This window comes from Myotis yumanensis, unplaced genomic scaffold (assembly GCF_028538775.1).
Source record: "Myotis yumanensis isolate MYYU_CA2020_CCGP unplaced genomic scaffold, mMyoYum1.0.hap1 SCAF_6, whole genome shotgun sequence".
Taxonomy (NCBI): domain Eukaryota; kingdom Metazoa; phylum Chordata; class Mammalia; order Chiroptera; family Vespertilionidae; genus Myotis; species Myotis yumanensis.
In genome coordinates, this window is record NW_027223757.1 from 55,821,257 (window position 1) to 55,849,090 (window position 27,834).

Consider the following 27,834-nt stretch of genomic DNA (forward strand, 5'->3'; position numbering starts at 1 on the left):
AAAGATAAACTCATAGGATTTTATCATCTGTAGGAAACAGATGTTAAGGTACAAGACACATGGCTCTGCCTCAATTTCACCTTCTAGGCCTCCCACTGGTCTAATTCACAGAACCCTGGCTTCTGTGAGTCTAGAAAATGAAAGAATGGGGGTTGGGTGAGCCAATCCCAACATCGAATACAGGGCTCTTGGATATTTTGCCTTTACTGTGGAAAGATTCCTGCCCATAATATGCAGTTCAAAACCATATTGCCTTTATTTCAGGTGGGACAGTTTATCTGTAAACCAAATAAGATAGGTTTTCCCATTTCTCTTTTGCTAGTTGATCTTACTCTTGCTTACCACTCATAAATGTCAGCTTTTGCTAAAGTTCCTTTCTAGCCATTTACCATTCTGCTATTTCTGTGTGTTCTTCATTGGAAAACCTATTATCTTCATTATGATGACTCCCAAATCTACTATTTTGGTTCTTACCTTTATTCTGAGCTTTAGTTTTGCATGTCTTCTTATTTGTAGACACTTAAATTTAGATATTGTGTTCTTACCTAAAACTCAGCAAGATCTAAAACTGAGCTCTTGAATTTACCCTTCCTAATCTCCTTGTTTCTGTTTATATATAATTAGACTTTCAAATCTAAAACCTCAGTTATCTTTGAGTTGCTCATCTTACTCAAACCCACACCCAGTTGATTCATTCTCATCCTCTCTCACCAGTGGACCCTTGTTTCGTTCCCACTTCTGCTTGAAGAACATTGGATATAGTGCCTCTACAATTCATGTAACAATTAAACATGTTAAGCTATGTGATCCTCCTCTATTGTTGTCTTGAACAGCTACTTAAATATTGCTCTACTTTTTCTTCATGTTGAATTCACTGATTGATTGTAGTAAGAATGCATTTTTTCCTTTTTTATTAAAATAATAACCATTTGGTACATATTTTTATTTCATCTAATTTGAAAAAGATAGTCTATTGGCCACAATTAGGAGCAGAAAAGGAGGAGAGTTACACCTTTTCATATTAAAGACCTGACTCTTCAAAAGTGGTAGGGGTGTATATTCTTGCCCGACAACATTCTGGTGTGAGTGGCCTTCATTCGGCGTTGACAAATGGCTCTTGTGAAAATAATACTTTAGAACATAGGCACACTTAGAATCCTAAGTATTTTCAGTCAGGTATGTTTTTTACTATGTAAATGCTAGGAATTAACTTAAATATATTATGGGTTAGTTTTAATCAAGGACTTCATGACCGATTCTCTGCATCTAATGTTGGAATCAATATTGGTGCCAGAAACCTTCACAAACATTTTATGTATCTTGAAACTCTGATGTTCAAGTTAGAAGATGCTTCCCTTCCTGACTGATGTCCACGTGTACAGCCTTGGTTTGTCTTTCAGGGATGAGATTCCTTCTCATGTGGCTTCTTTCCTAGGACAGTTACTTGTGAAAGTGAATACTAACATGACGGGATTTATCAATACTTTAAGTACAAAGATTTATGTTATGAATGTCAAATTTGATCATTTCAGACACTGAAAACCAACATATATCAGCTTTAATATGAAAGAAAGACAGAGGCTCATTTCTGGGTGACATATACCTTCTGTTAAAGGTGTTAATTTCTCTGGAACCTGTCCTGGTTTCTAAGGGGAGAAGGGGTCCTCTCAATTTTGCTCATGTCAGTGCATGTTGCCTTTCATCGTCATTACCATGGTTATAGAAATAGTTATGAACTTATGACCTAAAACCATGATGATTGAATCTCTTTTGTTGCTGAATCCTAAATTACCATGATAGATGCAATTTTAAAAGCATCTAAAGGAAACAGAGAAAATTTGCTTAAAATTTTGAAGTATTGGTTTTAAAAGGAAATTGAGATTATTTAGTTTTCTTTTTCTTTTTGTGTTATTGCTAAAGACCCAATGCAAAGAAATAAACAGATTATAATAAAGAAAAGTAATTTAGACATTTTGAAGAAATTTTTTATATGAAGATTGTATAACAAGAAAGAAAGGAAAGTATAGTTTACCAGAATAAGCTTTTATTTTCAAAAATGACTTGTTTCCTTTTAGCACCATGGTCCTATCTATAGCATTTAAAAAGAGGATAGCATGGATAAAGAAAATATCCTTGGCTTTGACCATATATTTTAAAGGCTTGCTTCCTTCTCAAATCCTAACAAGTAGGAAACAGTATGTGTTTATTTTCTCAATCCCTTTGCTTCCCTTGAATAGCCTGCAGGGGTGGTCCATGCTAAAAGTAAAATTACGAAAAGACTGTCAACAGAAGGTAATAAGTAGCTACCCTTAATAATTAGTTCTTTGTGTAATTATATATTATTAAAACCTTTCTTGAGAAAATTAAAAATACTTTGAGGTAGTAAAATTACATGCTGAATGAAATCAAGAACTTTAAAGTGTGAGAGAATATAAAAATAGCATGTGTTTAACCTTGTGCAGATAGAAAATAATGATGATACCGAGCCATTGGTTATGATCTAGAGTTGCCTGGGAGCTGTTGTAGACAATGGCCTACCATGTCTTCATATGCAGTGTCAGTAATTATGGACTGAAAGACTGGCGGGCAAAAACACTGATAAAGTGCTAGTTTTCTTCAAAGCAGTGTGGAGAAAACACACTGTCATGCTGCAGTTGTAATGGAGCGATAGTACCGTAATTACCGTGATGTCCAATCTTGGGAGTACAGAAAAGAACAGCAGATGCCTCTGTTTTTCTGTCTAGAAAGCTACAGGTTGAGAAAGGGGACATGATTATAGAGTCATAAAGAGTTTGGTAAACCATATGTTTTTCACAAAACTTCACAATCTTATAACTAAAACATACATTATACTGTTTGAAAGAAATAATTTATAACCAATAAAGGAAGAATCAATTTATACGGAGTATACACATCTTAAAGAATTCTTTAATTCATGGAAGTTTATATGTTATTGCTTTATGATATGTAAATTATTGGTTAAGGGTGAGCTTAGTATGGAAATAAGGATGTAGTTCAATGCAGTCATTCATTACTTTTGAGATTGTTATCACAAAGAATTTAATTCTGTTTTCCAAAACAGAAAGCTGGTTGGTATGGATCATGAATTTAACTGTTGTGATAATTCACATGTTACTGTATTTTCATTATTTCCATTGTTTCCTGTGAGACACTGTAGAAAAAGCACCCTTTTTAAATCACCGAGGTCCCCTTGTTTAGGTGCATACCTCTTACAGATTTTAGTGCCATGTTGATTCAAACATTAATTTCAATTTTAAGTAATGGTATTTATATACACTTATAATAAAATATAATATAATACTCTTTTAAAAATGCTTGTCTATCTGTTCTAGAAAAGTTTTTTGAAATGAAGAAAGGACAATGTAAAGATGCTCTAGAAATTTACAAACGATTTCTAACCAGAATGACGCGCGTGTCTGAATTTCTCAAAGTTGCAGAGGTAAGTAATATAAAGTTTTGTTGGGAATATAATTGTAAAATATTAGCTCATGTATCTGGAGTAAATAATAACATTTATAATCTAGCCAAACACTGCCACAGATAACAGAACGTTAGGGTTGGAAGTGACCTTAGAAGTCATCTATCCAACTTTTCACTCAGACCTGTACACTGCACTCCTGTATCCCAGTCAGATGACCATTGTCTTGAATAAAGGTTTCATGGATATGAGCTCACTGCTTTGTAAGGTAGTCCGTTCCTCCATTCAACCTAATGCTATCTTTGATCGTAAGAAAGTGCTTCCTTTTTATTGAACCCTAGAAAAAAATCCTCAGAAAAGTCCATCCATTGTTCTTTGTGTGTGAATATAGATCATAACATCTGACCTTTCTTGCCATGTCAGTGATTTAAACACAATGAAAAATAAAACAAAGTATAATTAATTTTATAAAGTTTATAGTTTCTTAAGGACTTTTAAAAACATTTAGTCAAAATAACTTTGTATAGTTGATGTTTCTGAGGTTCTCTGTAAGTTGGTCTTTCATCTTACAAGATCCAATTATTGGTTCATACTGATATCAGAAATTATAACATTGTTATCCTTTAGCAAGATGGGTTTTTACCTTACATGTCAACTAACTGATTGCTAGGACTGACAGGAGCGCTGTGTGCAAATCTGAAACCCAGTGGCAAAGCACACAAGTCCATGAACATGGGACATTCATGCCATGCTTTTGTAATTTTTACCACTTTGAGAATATAGCACAGAACACGCATTTTATATACACAGTTTCAAAAGCACTCTAGTCCATGTGTTATATTTCAAGTCTCATTTATCACAGAAGTAATAATTGTCAAATTCAAATTATGAGACCAAAATAATATTGCAAAATGCTGTCTCTTCAGCTTTGATCCTTACAGCTTGTAATCAGCATAAAAATATTTTGTATATAACATGAGAAACAAAAGGTAAAGATTAGATTATATAAATTACATATACCTGAAAGCATGTTCATGTGTATTTCCTCATGGGTTTATTGATGTCAATGGTCTTTAAGAAAGGATAGAATTGCTTGACACTTTTGCTTTTGCTGCTGCACAGGTTTTATGTTTTGCATTTCATATGATTTTCCAATGATTTAACCATAATTATCAATATAATCTAGTAAATTTACCTAATTTATTTCTGTGAAAATACAATTTCGCCTAAGTACCCAGAGCAGGAGATTATTTCATTTTTCTGCTAATTCCTGGTGCATATGCTTCCAGTGTTCCCATTTGTTACTGTTTTTTTTTTAATTAAATCTTTATTGTTCAGATTACATTTGTTCCTCTTTTTTTTCCCCCCCCATAACTCCCCTCCTCCCAGTTCCCACCTGACCCTCTGCCCTCACTCCCCACCCACTGTCCTCATCCATAGGTGCACAATTTTTGTCCAATCTCTTCCCGCATCTCCCACTCCCCTTTCCCCCCCAAGAATAGTCAGTCCATTCCCTTTCTATGTCCCTGATTCATTATAATCACCAGTTCATTCTGTACATCAGATTATTTATTCACTTGATTCTTAGATTCACTTGTTGATAGATGCATGTTTGTTGTTCATAATTTGTATCTTTACCTTTTTCTTCTTCTTCCTCTTCTTAAAGGATACCTTTCAGCATTTCGTATAATACTGGTTTAGTGGTGATGAACTCCTTTAGCTTTTCCTTATCTGTGAAGCTCTTTATCTGACCTTCAATTCTGAATGATAGCTTTGCTGGATAAAGTAATCTTGGTTGTAGGTTCTTGCTATTCATCACTTTGAATATTTCTTGCCATTCCCTTCTGGCCTGCAAAGTTTCTGTTGAGAAATCAGCTGACAGTCATATGGGTACTCCCTTGTAGGTAACTGACTGTCTTTCTCTTGCTGCTTTTAGGATTCTCTCTTTGTCTTTTGCTCTTGGCATTTTAATGATGATGTGTCTTGGTGTGGTCCTCTTTGGATTCCTTTTGTTTGGGGTTCTCTGCGCTTCTTGGACCTGTAAGTCCATTTCTTTCACCAGGTGGGGGAAGTTTTCTGTCATTATTTCTTAAATAGGTTTTCAATATCTTGCTGTCTCTCATCTTCTGGTACCCCTATAATTCTGATGTTGGTGCGTTTGAAACTGTCCCAGAGGCTCCTTACATTATCTTCGTATTTTTGGATTCTTTTTTCATTTTGCTTTTCCGGTTGGGTGTTTTTGCTTCTTCGCATTTCAAATCTTTGTCTTGATTCTTGTGCTCCTCTGGTCTGCTGTTGGGTGTCTGTATAATATTCTTTATTTCAGTCAGTGTATGCTTAATTTCTAGTTGGTTCTTTATCACAACATCGAGGGTCTCATTAGATTTCTTGAGGCTCTCATCAAGTTTATCAGCAGTTTCTAGCAAATTATTGAAAGCTCTCAAAAGTGCGTTTTTTAGCTCTATATCCTCCATTTCTGTCATGTTTTTTGTCTCCACATTTTTTATGCTTTCTTGGTGTACCCCCTTGTGGTCTTTGTGCGCAGTCTTGTTGTAGTTAAGCCTTAATTGTTGTCGGCAATACTAGGGGTGAATTGACCTCCAGGCTAACTGGCTATGAGAGTCAGCTGTGTCTGCAGTGGGAGAGCTTCTGTGCTGAATCTCTAGGGCAGTGCTAATCTAGCCTTTGCCTGAGGCTATCCGGCAAATGCCTCTGTGCAGGGCTTGGGCGGGGTGAGCAGTTATGGCTGCTCTCAGTTCCGTACCCAGCGGCTCTGCAACCGCTGCAAACCTCAGAGAGAAAGCTGCCTTCCCGCTTCTCCCGTTTGAGTCTGGGTCCCTAGAGACTCGCCCGGATCTGGAGCTCAGAGTCTGAAACTCCCTCCCGATTGAAAAAACAACCGCTCCCTCCGCCACCGGCCCGCTCCACATGCACTCCGCACCTTAGTATTTCACCTCTGCACTGGGCCTCCTCTGAGTCTGGGTATGGATTTCTCTTTCCTTCTAGTTGTAGAATCTCTCCTCAGCCAGCCTTCCTGTGGTTCTGAGTGATGTCCGTTCCGTCTTTTAGTTGTATTTTTGAAGTGGTTGTTTGAGGCAGCAAACTCCGGCGTTAACCTATGCCGCCATCTTGGTTCTCCCTGTTACTGTTTGTCTATAGTAATAAGAGGGTAACATGCTAATTAGACTGGATAGACCATACGTCTTCCAGACATCCTTCTGGACGTCCTTCCAGACAAAGCCAAAGTGGCTGTGAGGGCCGAGGAGGGCCGGCAGCTGCAGCTGCAAGCAGTGGCAGCAGCAGCAGGGTGATGGGGGTGGCGCCTTACCCTGATCAGCCCAGTCGCCTCCCGCAGAGGGAGGCCAGACTGCGGCTTAGGCCCACTCCCTGCGAGGAGCGGGCCTAGGGCAGGCCAGGCTGAGGGACCCTCCCCAACTGCACGAATTTTTGTGCACTGGGCCTCTAGTATCAGAAAAGGGGATGAAGTTGCCTTAGTTCATGTGGCCGTCTGGAGTATACACGTATCTCATCAGCTTCATACAGCTCAGCTCAAGGTTTCCATGAGAAGAGGATACTTACTTATCAATTCCTTCTATTTTTACATGTAAAAGTTTTTGTGTCTATCGATGTTAGCACAGGCTCAGTTCAGGCGGTTGTGAATGACAGTTACAGAAACCAGACATCACTCTGAGAGCCTGTCTTGATATAACTGAATAATAAATATTTTACTTTTATTTGAACATTGTGATTGTTTTATAGAATGGATTCTAATTTACAAAATTATTTTTAATAGAATGAACATTAAACCACAGTCAATAAAACCTAGCCATTTGTGCTTTCTTTCATATTTGAATTATATTGTTCATGATTTCAATGCTAATTGTTGAATATCAGTGTTTAATGGCATGCTTATGATTGCTTAATACTGAAATATTTTGACGAGTGTACATAGTTTTCTCTCCCACTTAGTACTCATGTGGTGTATCTACCTATAGATTCATATTCAATAGCTGTCCTGTGGTTAGTACCATTTGCCTAATACAGAAGACTTCCAGAATGTCATTTAAAAAATACGACTATATTGAGTATTTGGCGAATGTTACCACTGAGTTGTTCATCATGTTAAAAGAAATGTAGAGTAGTAGACTAATTTCTATGGAAATAATCAAATCTCTCAGAGGAATTGCTCAAAGTGCAGAAAGCACCATGTTTTGTTCTCTCATACAGACAGCCCTTGGTTTCTGCAGGGGATTGATTCCAGGACCCCCTGGGGATGCCAAAATCCACAGATGCTCAAGTCCCCACATATAAAATAGCATTGTATTTGCAGATAAGCTATACATATCCGCTCATATACTTTAAATCATCTCTAGGTCACTTATAATATCTAATACAATGTAAATGCTATGTAAATAGTTGTGATATTATATTGTTCAGGGAATAATGACAAGAAAAAAAGATTTTGTATATGCTCAGTATAGATACCACAGTCATAAGCCTAACTATATTGTACACGTCACCAACACCATAGCATTTTTCCCCAGATATTTTTGGTCTATGGACCCATGGATGTGGAACCTATGGATACAGATGGTTAACTGTACTGAAGATTCCTAAAGCAGACAAATGAAACTTTGCACAAATGGTTGTTTCACATGTAACAGGAATTTTTGCTAAACACTTCCCTTTTATAGAACCAAGTTATTCTTAGTTTGCTAGTCCAAGGTAAATAGCAAGTTGTAGGAGTATGTCTTCCAGAATATTTGCAGACAGAAAGTAATAAGATTTCTGTAGTACAATCACACTTCACCTCAATCTTCCAAGGTCAGGACAGTAAAAATAGCAATGTTAAGAACAGATTTCTAAGTTGTGTCTTTAACAGAATTATTCATTTTATAGGAACACATCATCTTTTGGCAAAGTGATTCCATAATACTTTGATTTCAAAAACACTGACTTCATTCATATTAATATTTTAATGGCTCATCTAAATAGTATTAAATATGGAAATAAAGGGGATGAAGTTGCCTTAGTTCATAATTTCCATAATTTGTAATAACATAAGTGAGGTTAGGGAGGCATCAGTGGCTTCTCTAAAGCCAGAGTCTAGTCATTCTCAGTTAAAAATCTATATTTCAGGGTGGAATCTCAAGCTTAAGCTGATCTAGAGGGATGAGGGCCAGTGCCCTGTAAACCAGTAGTGCTCCACAGTAGGCAATTTTGCTTTCCCTTCCTTCCCAGGGGACAATGTCTGGAGACATTTTTTATTATTACAACCAAGTAGGGAGCAATACAATAATAGCAGGGACTTTAAAGCCCCACTTACATTTATGTATAGACAGAGGAAGAGGGGGAGGCCTACTGACATCCAATGGGGAGAGACCAATGATACTGCTAATATCCTACAGTGCATAAGACAACCTCCAACAAAGCAAATTGTGAGCTCGTCCCAAAATGTGAGTAGTGCCCAAGCTAATTTAGACATAGAAAAGGCAGAGGAAAGAAGTTAGCTCAGCACTTGACACTCAAGTGGATTTTCCAATCTCCTATTTGCCTTACTGTCTTTGTAGGAACATTTATGCTTCATGTATTTGCTTCTACATTCCATTAGCATAATCAAGGCACTTCATTTCTCAAAGAGAGACTTTGGTTTAACTCACTTTGTTTCTTTGAGAGTCAATTCTATCATTTATATAAAATGAGATCATTGAAGTTATAATTTGCATTTTTTGCCAACTTTTTATTTTGAATAATCTTCAAATCTGTACAAGAGTTGATAAAGTAGTTTTGGTAAGCACCTATTACTCTCTTCATTGATTTAGCTTTATTGATATATTTCTATATTTGCACACTTATGTGCTCTTTCTTTGTACTTCTTTTTCCCTCATTTCCTTCCCCAACTACTAATAAAAATTCCTGTATGCTTTTACCTAGTAATTCCACTTCTACAAATGTATTCTACAGGTGAGTCCACACAGGTGCAAAATATTGTGTGCAGCATTGCTTGCAATGGCAAGAGATTGGAATCAACTTCAATGCCTGTTAATAGATGACTTCTTAAGTAAATTACAGGACAAGGTAGCTGTTTAAAAAAAATCAGGGAACTCTGTGTATTAATTTAGATATAGAGCTAAGGTAAATTATTAAATGAAAAATATAAGCTCAGTGTATATAACACAATGTTATTGTATAATGATGGGGGATATAAATATTTATATAGTTCACATTTCCTTGGATATACATAAAGAAATTCTGGAAGGATACATAAGAAACTAACAAAATTGTTCTCCCTGGGAATGGATTGTAAGTACATCCTAAGTGTACATTCTGTTGCTTTTGGATGGAATGTTTTATAAAAATCTGTTAAGTTCATCTGATATAACATGTCCTCTAAGGCTGATGTTTCTTTATTGTTCTGTCTGAATGACCTATTCATTGATATAATTGGGGTATTAAGGTCCCTATTATTATTGTATTGCTGTCTACTTCTCCCTTTTACCTTTTAATGTTTGCCTTACATAAATTTAAGTGCTCTTATGTTAAGTGAATAAATATTTACAAATATTATATCCTCTTGTTAGATAGACTTTTTTTGTCATGATATAACGCCCTTCTTTTTCTATTACAGTCTTTGCTTTAAAGTTTGTCTAGTATAAGTATAGCTACTCCTGCTTTCTTTTGGTTTCCATTTGTGAGGAATATCTTTTTCCATCCCTTCACTTTGAATCTGTGTGTGTCTTTACATCTAAAGTGTGTCTCTTGCCTTGGCCAGTATGACTCAGTTGGATTATAATTCTGTACACTGAAAGGTGGTAGATTGGATTCCCAGTCAGGGCACATACCCAGGTTGCAGGTTTGATCTCCGGTTGGGGTGCATGCAGGAGGCAGCTAAATGATGTTTCACTCTCACATTGATGTCCTTCCTCTCTCTCTAAAAAAAAGTAAAAGCATGTCTTTGGGTGAGAATTAAAAACCAAAATAAGAATTACTTTAAAAATAAATCCTATATAATAAAAGCCTAATATGCAAATCAACTGAACGGTGAAATGGCCAGTCACTATGACGCGCACTGACCACCAGGGACAAACGCTGAATAAGGAGCTGCCACCAGCCCACAGGCCCCAGGCCAGCCAAGGCGGGTGCCAGCAGGAGACCCCCAATCGTCCCACTGGTCGCCTCACATATTGGCCCTGATCACCAGTCAGGCCTAGGGACCCTACCCATAAACAAATTTCATGCACTGGGCCTCTAGTAAGTAAGTAAGTAAGTAAGTAAGTAAGTAAGTAAATAAATAAATAAATAAATAAATATAAAGCGTGTCTCTTGTAATCAGCATATAAATGTATTTTGTTTATCCATTCTGTATATTTTGATTGGTGAATTTAGTCCATCTACACTAATAAAAGAGAAACATGGTAATTAGTGTATGACCGCTACCCTTTTCATTGGCTAATCAGTGAGTATATGCAAATTAACTGTCAGCCAAGATGGCGGCCGGCAGCCAGGCAGCTGGAAGCGAACATGAGGCTTGCTTGCTGCAGTGACTGTGGACTCCAACGTTCCCCGGCTGACTTGACGGCCTCTCAGTAGCAACTCTAAGCAACTATGTACTATGTTGCAAATAAGAAGCTAAACAAAACCCCAGAAAATGGCTGTCAGTCAGCCCCGGGCCACAACATTGTATCGATGTTTTCAGCAGCGAGGCCTCAGAGCTAAAGCTGGCCCAGAATAAAATAAAATAAAAAAAAAAGAAAACAAGGAGCGGTTGGGAGCTTTTAGTCATCTGCCAGCCGGAAAACAGCCCTCAGCCCTTCAGCCAGCCTGGCCAGGCACCCCAGTGGGGACCCCCACCCTGATCCAGGACACCCTTCAGGGCAAACCAGCCGGCCCCCACCCGTGTACCAGGCCTCTATCCTATATAGTAAAAGGGTAATATGCCTCCAGGCACCGGGATCAGTGGAGCAGCGAGGCTCCCAGCACCAGGATCAGCATGACAGGGGGCAGCGCCCAAACCCCCTGATTGCCCTGCGGCTCTGTGTGTGACAGGGTGCGGGGCCACAACCTCCCTATCTGCCCTGCTCTGTTTGTGACAGGGGAAGGCACCCCAACCCCCTGATCAGCCCTGCTCTGTGCCTGATAGGGGGGAGCTCCCCAATCCCCTGATTGCCCTGCGGCTCTGTGTTTGACAGGGTGCGGGGCCCCAACCCCCTCCCCACCACGGGCCCTGCTTTGTGTGTGACAGGGTAGAGCCATAACCTCTCCATCGGCCCTGCCCCGAGTGTGACAGTGGCGGCGTCCCAACCCCCTGATCGGCCCTGCTCTGTGGGTGATAGAGGGTGGTGCCCCGACCCCCCTCCACGGGCCTTGCTCTGTGTGTGATAGGGTAGAGCCATAACCTCCCCATTGGCCCTGCCCTGAGTGTGACAGGGTGCAGTGCCCCAACCCCCTGATCCGCCCTGCTCTGTGTGTGACAGGGGGCGGTGCCCCAGCTCCCCTATTGGCCCTGCTCTGTGAGTGACAGGGGGGAGCTCCTCAACCCCCTGATCAGCCCTGCTCTGTGCCTGATAGGGGGGAGCTCCCCAATCCCCTGATTGCCCTGCGGCTCTGTGTTTGACAGGGTGCAGCGCACCAACCCCCTGATCCGCCCTGCTCTGTGTGTGACAGGGGGCGGTGCCCCAACTCCCCTATCGGCCCTGCTCTGTGAGTGACAGGGGGGAGCTCCTCAACCTCCTGATCGGCCCTGCTCTGTGCGTGATAGGGGGGAGCTCCCCAACCCCCTGATTGACCCTGCTCTGTGTGTGACAGGGTACGGAGCCCCAACCCCCCTGATGGGCCCTGCTCTGTGAGTGACAGGCGGCAGCGCCCCAACCCCCAGATCGGCCCTGGTCTGTGCATGACAGTGGGTGGCGCCACAACCTCCCCATCAACCCTGCCTTGAGTGTGACTGGGGGCGGCGCCCCAACTCCCCAATCGGCCCTGCTCTGAGCGTGACCAGCGGCTGCACCTAGGGATTGGGCCTGCCCTCTGCCACCCGGGAGCAGGCCTAAGCCAGTAGGTCGTTATCTCCCGAGGGGTCCCAGACTGCGAGAGGGCACAGGCCGGGCTGGGGGACCCCCCTCCCCCTGCCCCCCGAGTGCACAAATTTTTGTGCACCGGGCCTCTAGTTTACATATAAAGTAATTATTCATAGGTTTGAGCTTATTGCCATATTTAAATGTTTTCTAGCTGTGTTCATAGTTCTCTCTTCCTTTCTTCTCTTGTTCTCTTTCTCTGTGCTTTGCTGACTTTCTTTAGTGGTATGGTTAGATTCCTTTATCTTTTATGTATTTACTATAGGTTCTTGTTTTGTGGTTACCATGAGGCTTACATATACGAGTAACTACTTGTATCTATAACAGTCTATTTTAAATTGATAACAATGTTACAAACATTCCATCCAAAAGCAATAGGATACACATTCTTCTCAACTACATATGTGACATTTTACAAGATAAAGCACATGTTAGGACACAAAACGAGTTTTAAAAAGTTTAAGAGGATTGAAATCATATCAAGCATATTTTCTGACCATAGTGGTATGAAACTGGAAATAAATTAGATGAAGAAAACTGGAAAATTCACAAATAGGTGGGGATTAAACATTTTACTGACAACCAGTGGGTCAAAGAAGAAGTCAAAAGAGAATCAAAAAAGACTTTGAGACAAGAGAAATGAAAATGTAACATACAAGAATTTATGGGATACAGAAAAGGCAGTGCAGATGATAAATGCCTACTTCAAGAAACGAGAAAAGTTTCAAACAACCTAACTTTACACCTTAAGGAGCTAAAAAAAAGTAAAACAATGCCTAAAGCTAGAAGGAAGAAAATAACACAGATTCAAGCAGAAATATGTGAAGTAGAGACTTAAAAGACAATAGAAAAGATCAGTTGAGACTAAAAGCTCAATCTTTGAAAACATAAAATTGACAAAATGTTAGCTAGACTTGCCGAGAGAAAAAAGAGAAGGGACTTAAATAAGTGAACAGTCATGAAAGAGATGTTATAACTGATACTACAGAAATACCAAAGTCCATAGGAGAGTATTATGAATAATTATATGCCAGTAAATAGGACATCCTAGGAGAAATAAATAACTAGAAATATACAACCTACCAAGACTGAATTATATTCTGAAATAGAAAATCTGTCCAAATTAACTACTAACAAGGATATTGAATCAGTAATCAAAAACTTCCCAACAAACAAAATTTATATCATACTCAGTGGTGAAAAGCTGAAAGGTTTTTTTCTAAGATTAGGGATGAGACAAGGATTGGTGAGGATTAACAAAACAAACAAAAAGCTCATACAACTCAATAGCAAAAAAGCAAATAGTTCAATTAAAAATAGAAGATCTGAATAGACATTTTTCCAAAAAAAGACACACTGATGGCCAACAGGTACATAACATGATGCTCAACATCATTAATTATTAGGAAATGCAGATCAAATCCACAATGAGATATCACCTCACACATGTTAGTTAGAATGGCTGTTTTTAAAAAAGACAAGAAATAACAAGTACTGGCAATGATGTGGAAAAAAGGGAACCCTGTGCACTGTTACTAGGAATGTAATTGGTGCAACCAGCATAGAAAAAAGTATGCAGATTCCTCAAAAAAATTAAAAATAGAACTGCAGTTGGTTGGAGCATTGTCCCATATGCCAAAAGATCGTGGATTTGATTCCCAGTCAGGGCACATACCTAGGTTGCAGGTTTGGTCTGGTTAAGGCAAGTAAGAGATATTTCTCTCTCTCTCTCTCTCTCTCTCTCTCTCTCTCTCTCTCTCTCATCAGTAAGCATGTCCTGGGGTGAAGATTAAAAAAAAAATAGAACTGTATAATCTGAAAATTCCACACATGGATATTTATCCAAAGTAAATGAAAACTCTAATGACAAAATATATGCACCCCATATTCATTGCACCATTATTTATATTAGTCAAGATATAGAAATAACCCTAGTGTCCATCGATAGATGAATGGATAAAGAAAATGTTACACACACACACATTATACACACACCCAGTGGACTATTATTCAGCCATAAAAGAAAATGAAATCTTGCCACTGGTAACATCATGGATGGATCTCGAGGGCATTGTGCAAAGTGAAATAAGTCAGAGAAAGCAAAAACCATATGATCACTCTTATATGTAGAATCGAAAAAATAAATAAGAGAAATCTAAGCTCATGGGTACAGAGAACAGATTGGTTGGTGGTTGTAAGAGGTGGGTGGTGGGGTGGGAGAAATGGCTGAACTGTTTGTTTGTTTGTTTTTTGGTTGGGGAAGGGTTTGTTTAAATTTAAAATTTTTTAACAAAAATATTTTTTAAAAAATGAACATTTTCTGTACAAAGGACTTACTGGGCATAACTATTTAAATTTAGTCTATGCAATTTTTTAAGATTTTTTAGCTGCTGTTAAATATGGAGGAAACCTTAAATTTTACACTTCAATTTCTTAAGTTCTGTGTTTGGATTTTAACATAATTCTTTATACTTGTTATATCTAACTATATTAATGAAATCATTGCTATATTATATTGAGTGGAAAACTACACAAAGAGCATAAGCTCCAAGTAAGATTAACATACATAACAATTCTATACCATGTTTGACATATAGTTTTAGCTAATTATGTGGTGATCTTCAATTAAATTTAGAGAATTAATTTTTTAAATTCCCATTAAGTTACTTTTTATTTTCTTAATCCACAGCAAGTTGGCATTGATAAAGGTGATATTCCTGACCTCACACAGGTAAGTGATTCTCTGAGTGGGAAGATTCAGTGTACATGAAATTATTCTGTAGTTTTTCATAAAAGGTCTTACCTAGATCATTGATAAATTCTTGTAAGTATTTAAAAGTATTTAATGGATTTTAAATTTAGGCCAATGGACTTTCTTGGAAATTATTCTAGCTTATTTTTTCTAGCTATTAAATATATTTCTAGAGGTAATATGAAGATTTTCCTGCCCTTATAAACATAGTTTCTTCTTTAAAGGAAACTGAATTTACTTACTGAGGTCATATTTTCATTCTTGAACTTGAATCAAAAGGAAGCCTTGAATAATGTTTAAAAAATACTTTATCTATGAAAAGATATTTGTAGGCATGATAATCAGGACATTTGAATTTTTTTTCCTACTTGTTCTTCTAGATTTCAGCATGCCTCAGGTACGAAGAAGGGGCATGAGTGGGCAAACTCTGATATAGTTCTACCATGCTGATTTTTGTCTTTATTTGTAAAATAGCCCAAATAAATAATGCATGTTAACCTAGAAAGTTGTATATGAAAATACTCAGCTCAATGAATAGCTTTTAGAAATGACAAATCATCTTTATTCAACTCTATAGACAGCTCTCTGTAGAATAAAAGAAAAACTGGATGTATTGTTAGAAGTGCTCTCAGTTAATAAGAAAATAGGTCCTCCTTTGTCTTACTTAGTTAGGGCAGAGCCTAAAGGAAGACAAGGAAAGGTTTAAAGGAATACTTAATACTGTTTTGTTTTTTAAATTATAGAATTATAGTAAATCATCAAAAGAAGGATCACATACTTGCATTTAATTTTTAATGATACTATAAAATTTATAATTTATATAACTCTCTAGAGTTCAGAGACATAATATTTTTTAAATATATTTTTATTGCTTTCAGAGAGGAAGGGAGAAGGAGAGGTAGAAAAATCAATGATGAGAGAGAATCATTGATTGGCTGCCTCCTGCATGCCCCCTACTGGGGATCGAGCCCACAACCTGGGCATGTGCCCTTGATCGAAATCGAACCCAGGACCCTTCAGTTCACAGGCCGATACTATATCCACTGAGCCAAATGGGCTATGGCGACATATTTTATATAATGTTGTGTGTTATCACAATTTGGTGAACAGAGATAAAATTCTTAAGATAAAATCTTGCCCTGGGCCAAATAAAAAGATATTCTTTGGTAGAGATCCATTAGACTGGTATTTCATATCCTCTACTTTTGTTATGACCTTAAGACCTACATAAACTTCACTCTTAATGTTTAATTTGTAAATCACCTCCTCATTAAAAAAAATTTTATAGTTCATTTCTCCAGTATATATTTACATCTCAGTGCAAGAGTATTGTGAGCTTCTGAAATTTCTTAAGCTACCTAATTGTGATTTCTGTTGGGATTATAAGTAACAGAGCTAAACACATTCCCTAATTCTCATTTAGAGCCCCTTCCACGGATCCAAAGGAGGCTTCTAATTGAACTGGGGATTTAGACCCACTGGGACAGTATAGTGAAGTCCAAGCTGGAATGTGAGCTGCTCTAGGGTTAATCCTTTAAACAGTGTTAGACCAGAATTAATCTGCAGATGGCTCAGAAATGCTACTCTTTGTGGGCTCAGTTTAGCTCCTGTGAGATTAGGTTCTGTTCTCTGCCAGACCTCTCTGTGGCCACCATGGCACTCAATCTAGCCGTGACAATAAATAAAAACACCAGACATGGAAGAGGGTTAGAGAGGAGATGGAGACCAGAAGGGTTACCTGTTGACTGGGAGAAGGAGTGAGCTGCTTAGTAACTCAAAAAAAGGATTAGAATTCCTCTTGCTGCAAGATGGAACAGAGGAATTTAATGGCTATCCTTTAGGTTAGAAATTGCATAATAACTATCAGTGTGGACATCTGTAGCCCTTTTTAAAATTGTACATCTAATGTCATCATAACTGCATTTAAATGATTTATGCATATCAATGACATTTCTTTTAAAAACATTTAAAAGTTTGTTTTGAGTAAGAAGTGAATATGATATCAGAACTGATATATTTCTCAGCACTTTCAAATGGTTTCTTAGATCTAATGATCAAAACTTTTGCCCTGACCAGTTTGGCTCAGTGGATAGAGCGTCGGCCTGCGGACTCAAGGGCCCAGGTTCAATTCCGGTCAAGGGCATGTACCTTGGTTGCGGGCACATACCCACTGGGGAGTGTGCAGGAGGCAGCTGATCAATGTTTCTCTCTCATCGATGTTTCTAACTCTCTATCCCTCTCCTTTCCTCTCTGTAAAAAATTAATAAAACATATTTTTAAAAAATTTGAATGATCTTTTGGTTGCTTTTTTTCCATTTGTGTTTTTTTTAATTTATTGGGGTGACATTGGTTAATAAAATTATATAGGTGTCAGGTGTACAATTCTATAATTCCTCATCTGTATATTGTATGGTGTGTTCACCTCCCCAAGTCATTTATCCCCCCTTTACCCTCTTCTACGTCCCCTCCAACTGCCTTTTCCTTCTGGTAATCACCATGCTGTTATCTGTGTCTGTGAGTCTGGAGTTTTTTTGGCTTACTCACCTCACCTTTTTCACCCAGCCCCCATCCTTCTCCCCTTAATGATGCTTTATAATCTAAAGCCTCTGAATTTTAGATGGATGCTTCCTTTTTTATTCTAGACTCAAAATTATTTATGAATTTCTTCCAAGAAAAGGATTTTCAAAATAGTATTTCCTGTTTGGTGTGTGTATGTGTGTGTGTGTGTGTGTGTGTGCGCGCGCGGCGCGCGCGAGGGCGCACATTCCAAATTTAAATTATCTCCATTTATGAAAAACATTTTAGGATTTGATGGCAGGAATTCTGGTTGATCTGAAAACTACTGGTAAAGAAAAGTCTCCTTTTAAAGACTGTACCATTGATGAATCGGTAACCGTAATATATTGCTGTTATCTATTGGCTTTCACAGGCTGACTTATTCTGGGGTTGGTGTTTCCATCTAATTGGTCTATTGACTTTGGCATTTTAAAAATAAGTAACTGATTATACTTTGTTAATCTTAAATTTCTTTACAATAGCAGAGGCATTCTCAGAGTTTTGCTCCTTGGAAATTTTAGTTTTGGTTTATTGCCTACTATACGCCAGGATATGCTCAGCACCATAGATGCAGTTGAGAAGAAGGCCGGTATTCCTGCATTCCTGAACATTACTATCAAACAGGTTTTTTCTGTCTGCATACATTTGAAAACTTTATTTCTGTTATATTTCACAGTACTTACAAGTAATATAAATGATGAAGCATTTTAAACCTCTAAGATAAAATGCTCCAAACTTAATTTTATGTGCAACATATTGCAAAATAACTCCTCTTAAAGACAAGAGTCAATTTTGTAGTCTGTGTTCTTGATCAGATTTCCATTATGGCTATTGTGACTATTAATTTGTTTTTTAAAAATTCTTCCTAAAATTGCTAAGAAACTTTGCAAAAAAAAATGAAATTGCAAACTATGTTTCTGGTTTTGATTTTTGTTGTTTAGCTACCAAAGAAATGTAATAGGAGAATATACTACCTCTTTTTATGTTATCCTATATTGTTCTCTATTCTGTGTCTTTAAGTAGCATTTGTTGTTGTTTTTAACAGGTTTAGCACAGAATCACATTTCCTTTACATTGTACTTACAATTCAGAGGACCTGAGTCTTCTAAATGGAGAATGAGTCTATCACTTGACACATTTTTTCCTTACTGTGACCCCAATTAAAAAAAAAAAAGGAAGTATGCCTCCTGAGTTCCAGTATGCCTCTGGGTTCCATTATTATGAAAATTATAATTTTTATTATGATAATTTTAAAGTTACCAGGTATGGATGCACCTAAAAATTATGAAGTCATTACTATTTTATTCCCTTTAAGGTTACAATGTACACTTTGTTTATTAAATTAGCACAACTTTATAGTTGACTATTTCTTCTATACAGCAAAATTTCCTTTATTTTTAAAAACTTCTTTTTATATATTCAGAGGCATACTTCTTACCGTAGTTTACTGGAATTTGTTGAGTAAGTCCACTTTCACCTGAATTATATTTTAAACTTTTAATTTTTATAATTTTCTAGATTTATTATACCTCCTGATAGTCCTTATTCTTTCTACACTATAGTCATTAACTTTTTAGATAATGCTCATAGGGTTGTTTCTTTCTACCTTACCTTCATCACTTTGATCACATTAATATTTTGTTCACTTACTAATTTATATTTATAAACTTATGTTTGCTTCACTTAGTAATTTACACTTATAATAATCACATAGTTATTGAGATCATTTATGATTCTATTTGTAAAATTTAAATTAATATTAAATAAATATCCTGAACTTCCAAAATCAAAATTTTTTAATACAATTTTATTTTAAATTATCACTCTCGGTACCATATAAAATTACAGTGATAGGATTTTTTTGAGTTATGTGAACTATTTCTACAGTTAGCATAGTTAGTCCTTCAAAATTAATTTCATATTAATTTAAATACAATTATTAGAATTCAGTGTATCTATAAATGTAGTTATATATTTTATTCATGAAGTGCTATTCTTTGAATGCCTATGCTGCTGTTAAGGTCAAATTTGGGTTAAAATTATCTGAGAAAGATGAAATTAAATTTTTGATGCTTGAGGAATAGAGTGGAATATTCTTTGAATCTATTATTTCTCTTTCTAATATACAGTAAAATGCCATCACTTTATATTGCACAAAATGTTATAAAAAACAGTTACTTTTTGATAAAATGGTTGAAATATATTAAATCTGCCAATACACATAGTCTATTATAACATTATTATATTTGTTAGTTATTTTATTACAGAAATAAATACCTCAATAATAAGAAAATCTTAATTGTCATTAACTACTAAAGGTGTATTCTTTTCCCACAACTATCACTTACCCCCCTCCCCTTTTCTTAATATAGTAGCAATTTTTCCTAATATTTCAGTCAAAAGTGGATAAGTGAGATTTTACTGTATTTTCAAATTTCTGTTAATTTGTACTTGGGCACTTATATTTTTGACTTGGATATAAATACCTGTTTTTTTTTCAGTGTGGTCTTATGGAAACATATGGTGAATTGGATTAAACTTACTTTACTGCATATAAGTAATATGTTAGAAAAAGTTTATCCAATGTATTCTCTACACTGAAACCACACTGTAACACTATTTGTTATGCAGTGGAGTTAAGTATATATATATAGGATTGGCCTTCCTGAGATTCCAGGGAATTTAAAGATTTTTAACCCTAAAAGACCTAGAATATAATTATCTCACATGACCTCCACCATGCAAGGTTACAGTGACGTTTCAGTGTGTTTACTTTGCAAGCAAGCAAGCAATCCAGACATTTATTTTTACTCTCTTATTGTAGGCTCCCAGCAGTCTTATGGAGACCCTTGAACAGCATCTAAATACATTAGAAGGGAAGAAACCTGGAAACAAGTACGCATTAGTTGTATATTATAAATAAGATGAAAAATGTTAGAATTGTTCTTTATAAGAATGAGAATTATCACAGTGCAACTTATACTACTACAGTTTTAGGGTATGCTTTATTGCAATTCTTCTGGGTTTCCTCACACTCCCCCTTCCCCAACCCCCCCAACACCATCCCACTAACTCATGGCAGTGCGACCCTGCCAACAACAATCTCTGCAGGCAAATGCAGCAAATTAGTAGGTTGCACCTATGTTAACTGAACTTGCTGATTTATATATTTGCCCTTAGAAGGGATTCACAGTAATCAGAAAAAGAGTTGCTTATGTTTAAAAGTTGAGGCTGTTATCATTGGGCATAAGTAAAACCACAATTTCACAAGCAGCCTTGAACACTGTTGTGTTACCAACCTCACTGTTAAAAAAAGCAAAGCCCTCAAGTCTAGTTTCTTGGACTCCAGACTCTTCCCACTTGAACCATTCAGCACGCCATGCTGCTGACATTTCACTAAGAGATCTTTTTATAGAGTGGCAATTAAGCAGTGGTAAGTGCAATTTTACTGGGTTTTTATACCTTGTGTTTGGCACTTACCTTTTTTACTATTTTTTCTCAACACATGAAAAAAATGTCCAGGTTCCGCTCCTTTTATTGCTCTAGCAGGTGTCAAACTTGTGCATTCACAAGACCCAGTGCTTTTCACTCTTTGTGCCTTGCTGGTCCTGGATGCCTACCCCCTTATCTCTGTCTGTATAAATCTCACCCATCCCGGGAGAGACATTTCATGAAACCTTCCTTAATCATGCAGTGCCCTGTGTTGTGGCCATTTTTTTCACACAGGTGGTTTAAATAGATTTTCTAATTCTAAAGGTCAGGGATGATTTTATACTTCATTATCTCCCCCTTAACACTTAGGGTAGCTCTCCCCACAGAGTCAGCTTGAAATGTCTGGGTGGGTTGTCCTGGCTTTATGTGTAGTCCACTGAGATTGACAGCAGAAGTTAGCAGAGAAGAGCTAATAACTGATCATTAAAGATCTGTGGGCTGATCAGAGATTAGACCTGTGGTACAGCGACCAAAAGGCAACTCCTTTCTGCTCTCTTCTCCCAGAATCTAGACGAGTGTTCTGACCTTACTTTGTTGTTGTTGTTGTTTTATTAGCTACATGTTATATCTGTCATTTTCCCCAAGTTAGTATAAAAAGCATTGCCTGTTTTAAATTTTCATTGACAAACAGTAGTGTAGGAATCTCTCAGGCAGTTAATGGCAGAGCTACTGGAATGATGGTCCTCTTAGGGGCTTTAGCAGGTTTGTTACCCCAGGCCAAGGTGTGCCTCAGCTGTAGTGTGGCCATGGGTGATCAGCCTTTTGTGGATAGATTGATGTCAAATAAAAAACTAGAGAGTATACTAAGTCACAACAGGAGATGCCCGCTTCCAGCCACAGCTGGGGCCATCCTGTACTACGGTATCTGGGAAGCCAAGTGAGTTGCCTTGGATGTAAGGAAAAGGAGGCAGGAAGCCTGAGAAAAGGCCCTGCTCCTGTGGCAAAGGAACCCTTTTGGCTAAGGAACTGCACAGTGCATACCCCATAGAGTTAGAGCCTCTTCCGTGGGCAGTGAGGGCTGCACATCAGTGAAAAGTCAGTTTCTCTGCACTCTTTCCCTCTCAGGTTCCCCCCACCACACCCTGCACAGATCCACTCTGTCCTCTTGTTCAGTCTGCCAGGGCTGCTCTCAAGGCGGCAGCAGCCTGCTGGAGTCGATTTCCTTAGTCCTAACTTCAAATCTAAATTCGCCCCCTGGTGGCTGCTGCAAACTTTTTGGAGAACTTAGCTCTATATACTTAAGTAACATTTCCAAAAGCAGTGAAATAATAACTTCTGTTTTGAATTACCTTTAGCTGAGCATAGTTTTTCTTCTTTAAAATCATTTTATGCTTGTCATATTTCTTTTCTGAATTGGCATAGGAACTTGTCTTTTGCTTATTCCCTATTTTTGAAATAAATGAACTACAGTAGTTAACTATTTTCTTCTTTGTATGTTTGTGCTTACCTGGGAACTTAAGTGAAGGGTGAGTAATATATCGAGTGACTTTTTTTGCATTTGGTTATTACTAAAAATGCAAAAAAAAAACACTCTTAAGAGTCCACATTTGGTATTTAGAACATTCAAAACTGATTTCTGTCCATTTTACACATCTGTGTTTTTCATTATACTTTTTGGTCTCACAAGTTGACTGGCATAAATGGTTTTACTTTAGTTTGGTCTTCTTGGATCAAGACTAACAGTCTCTCTTAGATACTCGTATATATGTGTGTATATACACAAATATATATTTCTTTTAGATTTTAGTAATCAAACTTTTTTTTCATTTATTTAGTAATCAAGATTTTCCCATGTCATACAACAAAAGACAATTTTATGAAGGAAATTAATTATTAAATCTGTCTCCAGGTTAGGTAAATGCATAAAACAAAGCATTTTTAAATGTCTTCTATAAAAATATGTATGCCCTTTATATTTAGTGCCTAAAGAAACTGATATTTAATTTGGATCTTTTATACAATACTGTATGATGCACCTTTGTATATTGTTTGTTTCTATGATTCCATAGACCAAAGAGAGAATTTGATTTTATTTTATATGTGGGTTTCTAATTGTTGAGGGTGCAGGAAACGCAAGATAAACCTATTTTAAATACAATTATTTGGAAGGCAGATTTTTCACATCTGTGTTTTATTTTTGTTGTTGTTTATTTTTATAACTAGCACTTATCACCAGAATTATGTAAGGGTTATTGTTGTGAATAAGAAATAAAAAAATGTTCTCTTTTGATACCTTTCTATTAACATTGTGGAAGTAAAACTTGGCATTTACTATGTGAATCAGAAAAACCCACATATTAATTTGTAGAATTTTACAAAATTTAGGGTAGATTACTTTATAGTCATTTATTCTCTTCTAAAGTTGTATTCGTGTTTTATTTTCCCCAAAACAGTACACTAAGTGCTAAGTTTCTCTAGCTAAAATAAGTATAGGTCTGTAATAAATGTCATTATTTATATATAAAACATTATAGCCTTTTCTTTTATAAAGGAGAAATGACCAATGGCGAGATAGAAAATCAACAAAGGAACAAGTAAAGGAAGCAGTTCCATGTATTGTGTAAGGGAGGAACAAATGTGCTGGGCTATGTGTGTTTCCGTCAGGACCCGCTGGCATGTGAAATGAGCACAGGCTCTGGGCATCAGACAGACGTTGACTGGAGTCTTAAATCCACTACTAACACATGAAGAGACTTGGCAAGTTACTTACCCTCTGAACGTCAGAGCCCTCAGATTTTAACCAGTGATTAATGATCCTTTTTAAAGTCATATCCCACTGGGAGCACCTCTTGTTCTCGCCTTCCTGATGAAATCTCGTCAAGGGCTGGGGCTGGTCCGTGAGAACAGAGGTCACACATCCTGACAATTTAGTTTCACACAAAATAATTTTTAAGATTTTTGGTTAATTTACATTTTTATACAAAGAGTACATAAATGTATTCTCATTCAAAAATCCAGATAATACAAAAATATATTTCACTGACTACACAAGGCAAGCTGCTGTATAAAGTGCCGGGGATATAAATCATTGAGATGAGCCCCCTCACTGCTAAGAACTCAGCATCTAATGGAGAATACAGACACTTACACAGTTAAGACACAGTGCAGTAGGTGGCATGATAGCTCCACAGGGACAGTAGGAAGTTTGCATTTGTTTGTCTAATCCATGGGGTAATGTCATGTGTCATTTAGTAATAGCATATGTGTAGCATTATTGGCAACATAATTCTTGTGCCAATTATGATGTTTTATGCTTATATTTGAGCATGATATTCTTTAATGGCAGAGCAATTCTATCATTTTTATTATGCCTTTATTATTGCTATGGAGTATAGAATATGTTAGAAATGTTTATGTATCAGCTTGGAAACATATTTCAAAAAGCATTTGCATATCCTCAGTTCTCTTTTCTGTAATGGTATTTCTCATGTGTCAGTACCACTGAGCATTGCTTCATGAAGTTGCTTGAGAGATAATTTAATTTCAATTAATTCATTCTTAGAAAGTGACCATGTCAAATGGCTTCTATGTTTTCTTTGCCACATTCAGGCTGTTATTTTCTTGGATTTTTATTTAGATTTAGTTCCTTTCCTTTTCCACACAGATAAAGGAAAAAATGGTGGGAGTGAAGAAATTATTAGTCAAAAACTCATTAGGGAATTTTTGAACTCCTGCTATACAAGATTTTTTGGTGCCTAAGTAGCTTTTTATAGATACAGAGAGCACTGTGATTCACTTGTTTTAGTAAGCCCTTTGAAATAAGCAATATAGATAAATGCATTTCATGTTCTATATAGGATATGTCATTCTTAAGATTATATTTAGCCAAACTACACATAACCAAATTAAATGTTACCTTCATACTTCTACCTTTATAATATAGTAGAAACTTATATGTGCCCTTTCTTTACATTATATTAATTTTAAGTAAAAACTAAATTTAAATAGAAAATGGCAGGCATATATTTGCAAATGAAGTTGAACATAAAAGGTATTAATCAGGCATATACTATTACTAGATTTATTTTGCTACATCCAATGATAAAAATTCATGATAGTGTATCAAATGCAGTTACTAACTCTCTACTAATTTTTTTCTGCTACTGCTATATGTGATATTTTCTCTGTAGATAAGTAGTAAGACATCCCTGACATCCTATAAGACCCTGACAATAGGCTTCTTATTGCAATGTGTATTTGTTCCTTTTGTTTCATTGTTATTTCCCAGCTGTTTCTGAAGCACTTTGTAGAAGTGATGTGCAGTAGTCACTGCTATTCGTAATCTAACTGAGAAAAATTACTTCTTCCTAATTTTTCTTCACTGCCTTAGAAATAAGCATTGAGATTACTATTCATTTTCAAGCTTCCCCTAGTTCTAATAGGACAATAGGAATATTTTTTGTAGATTTCATTATAGCCATAAAAAGAAAACTTAAGGAAGTTGGGACATATTTCAGGCACAGGGCTCATAGGGATTTTTTTTTATTTTAGTGTTCCTTTTATGCATCACAATTATGATTAATCACAGTATACTTTAATCTTAATGAGTTTTCTAACTTTTGAAATAATAAATCAGAAGCTTTTTTAATTCTATAAAACATATTTTTCCTAAGTCTTGGAAAAAAATTTTAAATTCCAATTCAGACAGCTTATTTTTGATGGACATGGGCAATAATGATCAACTTGAAGAATTGAATTGCTAGAGCTATAGGGGGGAAATTTTAATTTAAGAATTTCTAATACTAGAAATTTAGTGAGTGGGAAACATTAGAAGAGGATGTCATAACTGAGTAAAAGATAAAAAGTATTAAATAGTGTGTCCATTACTAAAAAGAAAATTGTATATAAACAAGTTAGTGTTTGACCAAGTGATAGTATCAAATTTAAATGCTTCTACATGTATATTCAGTTTTAATTTTTGGGTTGCCTTTTAGATCTGGTGCTCCCTCTCCATTAAGTAAGGTAAGTTTATTTTTTGTTGTGTTTTGTTTTAACAATTTTAACCACTTTTGAGGTGCAGTTTAGTGGATTACATTCACATTATTTAGCAACACTGCTATCATCCATTTCATAACTCTTTTATCTTCTAAAACAGGAACTCTGTACCCTTGAAATATTAACTCTCCACTTCCCCTATTCCAAGTCCCTGGTAGCCACTATTTTACTTTGATTTTGAGTACTCCAGGTACCTCATATAAGTAGAATCATCCAGTAACTATCATTTTGTGACTGGCTTATTTTTCTTAGCATAATATCTTCAAGGTTAATCCATGTTGTAGCATGTCAGAATTTCCTTCCTTTTCAAGACTGTATACTATTTCATTGTATGAATATACCACATTTTGTTCATTTATTCTTCTATCAATGAATACTTTGTGTTGCTTCCACCTTTTGGCTATTTTAAATAATGCTGCTATGATCATGAGTGTATAAATATCCGTTCGAGTCCCTGCTTTCAATTCTTTCGGGTATATATGCAGAAGAGGAATTGCTGGATCAAGTATAATTTTATTTTTAAACTTTTGAGAAAAGGTAAGGTAAGTTTTCATGTATTCTCCTGTATATTTTCTAAGTCCAGTGTAATATCCCAATGTGAACTTAGTCCTTTATTTGGATTACATTTTTTAAGTAGAAGAAATTCTCATATATTTATATTACAGCTGAGAACAAATGTATCTGTAACATTTTATTAGTTGAAAAGCACTTTCACATACTCTAAGTCACAGCCCTGTGAGACAGGTAAGGCACATGATAGTATGTGTGTTTTAATGGTAAAGAAACCAATTGTAGTTGGGAATCTTTCCACAGCGTGCCTTTGTTTTGTTTTTTCTTTTCTATTTTGGTTAATCCTTACCCGAGGATATTTTTTCCATTGATTTTTAGAGAGAGTGGGAGAGAGGGAGGAAGGGAGAGGGAGAGAAAAAGAAACAGAAACACTGATGTGAGAGACATTGATTAGTTACCTCCTGCACATGCCCAGACTAGGGGATTGGACCTGCAAGCTTTTGGTTTGTGGGCCGACACCCTAACCACTGAGAAACACCAGCCAGGGCCACAAGGATGCTTTTTAGATAGTCTACTTGAATAAATTTAATTATTCCCTTACCTCCCTATTGCTTTTTTAGCATGTTTAAGGACAGGATTAGTGTTATCAGTGACAGGAGTATTTCCTCCTATAGATCTGTAGTTCATGGGTCTGCAAAGTGGAAGTGCTCTGTTGCTCTGTGTCCTGTAGATTCGGATTTGACTAAGAGTGTGTTGTGCATCTTCACTTTCAGTCTTCTCCAGCCACAACTGTTACGTCTCCTAATTCTACACCAGCTAAAACTATTGACACGTCCCCACCGGTTGATTTATTTGCAACTCCATCCGCGGCTGTCCCTGTCAGGTGAGTTAATGAGTATTCAAGTGAATGTTTATCAGTATTTTGATGAGTTGTTGTTTTTTTTATGTACTGAACTCAAATGATTTCAGAAAATTAAAGCTAATCCTAACATGTATTACTGGAGTTATTTTTAGGTACA

At 36.7% G+C, this 27,834-nt stretch overlaps 1 protein-coding gene across 6 annotated transcripts in view; it reads left to right on the forward strand.

Moving 5' to 3' along the window:
• The window catches only part of SNAP91 (synaptosome associated protein 91), a 126,423-nt gene that overhangs the window by 50,599 nt on the left and 47,990 nt on the right, over positions 1–27,834 (forward strand). For all 6 annotated transcript variants that reach the window (XM_070418165.1, XM_070418167.1, XM_070418162.1 and 3 more), the window contains exons 8-12: positions 3,354–3,460; positions 15,200–15,241; positions 20,643–20,713; positions 26,245–26,272; positions 27,589–27,698. In XM_070418165.1, coding sequence (XP_070274266.1) covers positions 3,354–3,460; positions 15,200–15,241; positions 20,643–20,713; positions 26,245–26,272; positions 27,589–27,698 — 358 coding nt within the window. The remainder of the gene's footprint in view (positions 1–3,353; positions 3,461–15,199; positions 15,242–20,642; positions 20,714–26,244; positions 26,273–27,588; positions 27,699–27,834) is intronic.